The 3537-nt window shown below is 39.5% G+C and overlaps 1 protein-coding gene across 1 annotated transcript; it reads right to left on the bottom strand.

Moving 5' to 3' along the window:
* Positions 1-376: 376 nt before the first annotated feature.
* Positions 377-3117, bottom strand: LOC121965190 (extracellular matrix organizing protein FRAS1-like; the record flags this gene model as incomplete). Its single annotated transcript, XM_042515346.1, has 5 exons — positions 377-533; positions 1123-1328; positions 1414-1561; positions 1915-2075; positions 2773-3117. Coding segments are annotated over 5 exons (1017 nt in total), but the record flags the coding sequence as incomplete, so codon positions are not given.
* Positions 3118-3537: the final 420 nt, after the last annotated feature.

Below are 3537 nucleotides of genomic sequence, written 5' to 3' on the forward strand. Positions count from 1 at the left end.
ATATAAATAAATATCAATATAAATTTATATTCATTCACTTCATATAAATATATATTCAGTTTATAATTAAATTTTCACTTGAGTGTATAAAAACAGCTGCTTGGAAATTGCTGCAGCTGATGTTGAAGAAGTTTTAAACTGTTTTGTGTTGGAGTTTGTTATATTCCAAATTTTCAATATCAACAAAAAGATTGCAGAAAACAGAACTAATATGTGAATCAAAAACAAACTGCAAACAAAATCTGAAATTCAATTATGAGCTGAAGAAAAATGCTGATCAAATGTTGAACAAACTGAGGTGCGACAGTAGCTGAGCAGTCAGAGAGACTAAATCTTTGTTTTAGCGAGCTGTCTGCTGTATGAGGCGTCTGCTTACCGTCTTCATCATTAGTGATGGTGATGGTGACAATGTCGCTGGCGCCCACCATGGCGCCGCTCCAGTGGTCACCCAGCGGTGTCCCAAGATGCACCTGGAACTCCTCTTCGGGCTCAAAAACAGAGTCATCGTTGATGTGAACGGTGCAGTTTTTTACCTGAAAGACAAACACAAACAAAATATTTTAATGGAAGATTATTTGCCCCTTTTTACAAGCTTTGAATAGCTTGTCAGTGTCCCATTTCACACATCTAATTTTACAATAAATCATGTCTGTATTTACTTTTTTTATCGACTCTGTGAAGAAACTATGAAACAAACATGAAACATATAACATATAAAAAAAAAAAAACACTGGCCGCCTGTTTTTACACTGATTTTAAAATTCTTGTTTAGTGTATAAGTCACTGCATGTCTCTCCTCCAGACAACATCTCAGAGGTGCATGAAGGCCCCCTCAAATTAATGATACTTTTAAATGTAAACTAAAATGGATTATTTTAATCTGGCTTTTATATAATGTCTAACTATAACTATTTCATACTTATTCTATTTTTTAAGATAATTTTTTTAAGATTACTTCTGCTTATTTCAAATGTTGACCTTGTTTTTGTGTCTTCGATCAAACTGTAAAGCACCTTGAATGCATTTGATTTGTTTGAAAGGTGCTATATAAATAAAGTTTGATTGGTTTATTGACAAACAGACTCGATCGACTTCAGATGAACGCGTCAGACTAAATTTCACCTTCTCTCCTTTGAGGAAAGTGATGCGAGACTCGTCAGCGTTCCTCCTCTCCTCGAAGTCGTCCATCACCATGGCCGACATGGTCCGAGTGAAACAGCGCACCGACGACTTGAAGGACAGGTCACCCGTACGGAAGATGGGGATGTGGAGGACGCCGTCTTTCTCCTTCACAGTGTAGGCGCTCTTCTCAAACTGCATGCTGGGAACTGAGAGAGGTGACGATGTCAGAAGTCTTGAATAAAAACATGAAATGCATGTTTGATTTTAAGTGACTTTCTTGCGTGTACGTACTGTCCTGGAAGGTGTCGGTGATGACCACGTTGGCTTCGTAGGGCTCTTGGAGGACAGCACCCTGAGGAGAACTGAGGAACACCACAAAGGACTCAGATCCTTCGATGGACGGGTTCTGGATGTCGTCCATGATGGTCAAACTGCAGGTCTGTGAAATAAGGAGACCAGAGCGTTAACGAGGTTTATAACTCCACTACTTAGCTCCACTAATGATGACTGTGCATTATAAAATATGTCATAAGGCTAAAAGTGGCCATGTATGCAGCTGCTGATGTTCCTAAACGTTAATTATTAGAGAAATAAAAGTGTATATAAAGTATAAGTATAAAAGTGTATATTCTTTTCAATACACAGACATTTAAATAAACACAGGTAGGAAGGAGAGTAAAATAAAAGAAGTTCAACAGACAAAAGGTAAATCATGAATATAAAAGTTTTAGTTAGTTTTTAAAGTATTTGCAGTTGCTGCAACGTTTAGATATCTTTGTCCTCTGTCTTTACCTCCTCAGTTCTTCCAGGTTTGAACTCCACCTTTTTGGAGCTGGGGATGTAGTCGACCCCCGGGCTGGCTGAGGGGGGGTCTGAAGGTCGAGTGGCACACCACACGGAGGTCAGAGAGGAGAGGTCACTGCCGTGGCGCAGCACTGGGATTTCAATCGTACCTGAAGAAGATGTGAATGAAACACAGGCGTGAATAATATAGAAATAATCAAGAATTCTGTATCTTCAAACTTAAGATGTATCTCGGGGCACTGATACTGCAGAAAAAATAACCACCACAGTCCTAAGATATCAATGACCTTCAGTAGACCTGGTTTTCAAGGTCCGCAAGCCAGAAACATAAATATAAATTATATGTGGCAAAGTGAACTGTCAGCATTGACTTACTGTAAAAGCAGCAGCATGTTGTGCTAATTAATAATAAGAGGAAAGTATCAATGTTGTTTTCTGCCTCCAAAGAAGTTCTCTAATAATTAATGAAAAGACTAGAGTGGGACACACTGCAACAGTAGAAAAAACAGTTAAAAACTTTGTTTCTACAGACGAGCCGTGTAAATGTTCAGGGAGTGTGCAGACGTCCTGTTTCATGTGGAGACAGAGGGAAGAAATGAATTCTTGGATCTCGGATATAGCCATTAAGAAGCTTCCCTTTCCAAAGACAATTTGTAGGCTAACTCTTCTTTTGACTTCCCTAATTTCCCCATGGAGATCATTACATGTCCACATTTCCCTTAAAACATGCAGCCACGCATCAGAAAAAAATAATCCTTCTTGGGGAAGGAGAAAAACTTCAAAAGTAAATCTATGAAAAGGCAAAAAGAGACTCAAACAATCACTGTGGACAGAAAAATCTCGAACCTGCATCTTCGCTGAAAGTAAAGGTGGCGTTTCCGAGAGTGACGGTTGATGCATCGTTGGGTCCATCGATGACGACCTTGGCTGTTGACACGTCCCCCATGCGGGCGTTGTCCGAGGCGTCTGACAGCACCAGCTCGAACTCCTCAGACAGCTCGTACTCGCTGTCGTCGATGAGCTTGACGTCGCAGGTGGACATGCTGACGCCGGGGCCGAAGATGACGCGGTTGTCGCTGGTCATGCCGCGGCTCTTGTAGTCGGAGCCGGACTCCAGAGCGTGGAGGCTGCTGCCCTGAGCCGACTTGGCCACGGTGTAGCAGAGAGCAGACACGGTGCTGGAGGTGTCGCCTGAGGAAATAAAGTGAGAGAGGGACGGTCACTGATGGAAAGTCCTTTATGTTTAAATAAAAAGGGACATTAATAAATAAATAATATTAAACTTCAAATATGTAGCACTTTTTTAACAAGGTTACAAAGTCCTTTCAGAAATAAAACAACAATTAAGAATTTTTTTCGAGAATTTTGAGAATGAAGTCGTAATATTTCGAGAATGAAGTTGTAATTTTCCGAGAAAAAAAGTCATAATTTTATGAGAACAGACTCTTAATATTACGAGAATTAAGTCGTAATTTCATGCAAAAAACAAACAAGAAAATGTAGCAATTTTATGAGAATGAAGTTGTAATATTATGAGAATAATGTTATAATTTTACAAGAAAAAGAGAAAGATGCGTAATATTACATCTTTATTCTCCTGTAGTTATGACT

Source organism: Plectropomus leopardus, unplaced genomic scaffold, assembly GCF_008729295.1.
Source record: "Plectropomus leopardus isolate mb unplaced genomic scaffold, YSFRI_Pleo_2.0 unplaced_scaffold18967, whole genome shotgun sequence".
NCBI lineage: Eukaryota > Metazoa > Chordata > Actinopteri > Perciformes > Serranidae > Plectropomus > Plectropomus leopardus.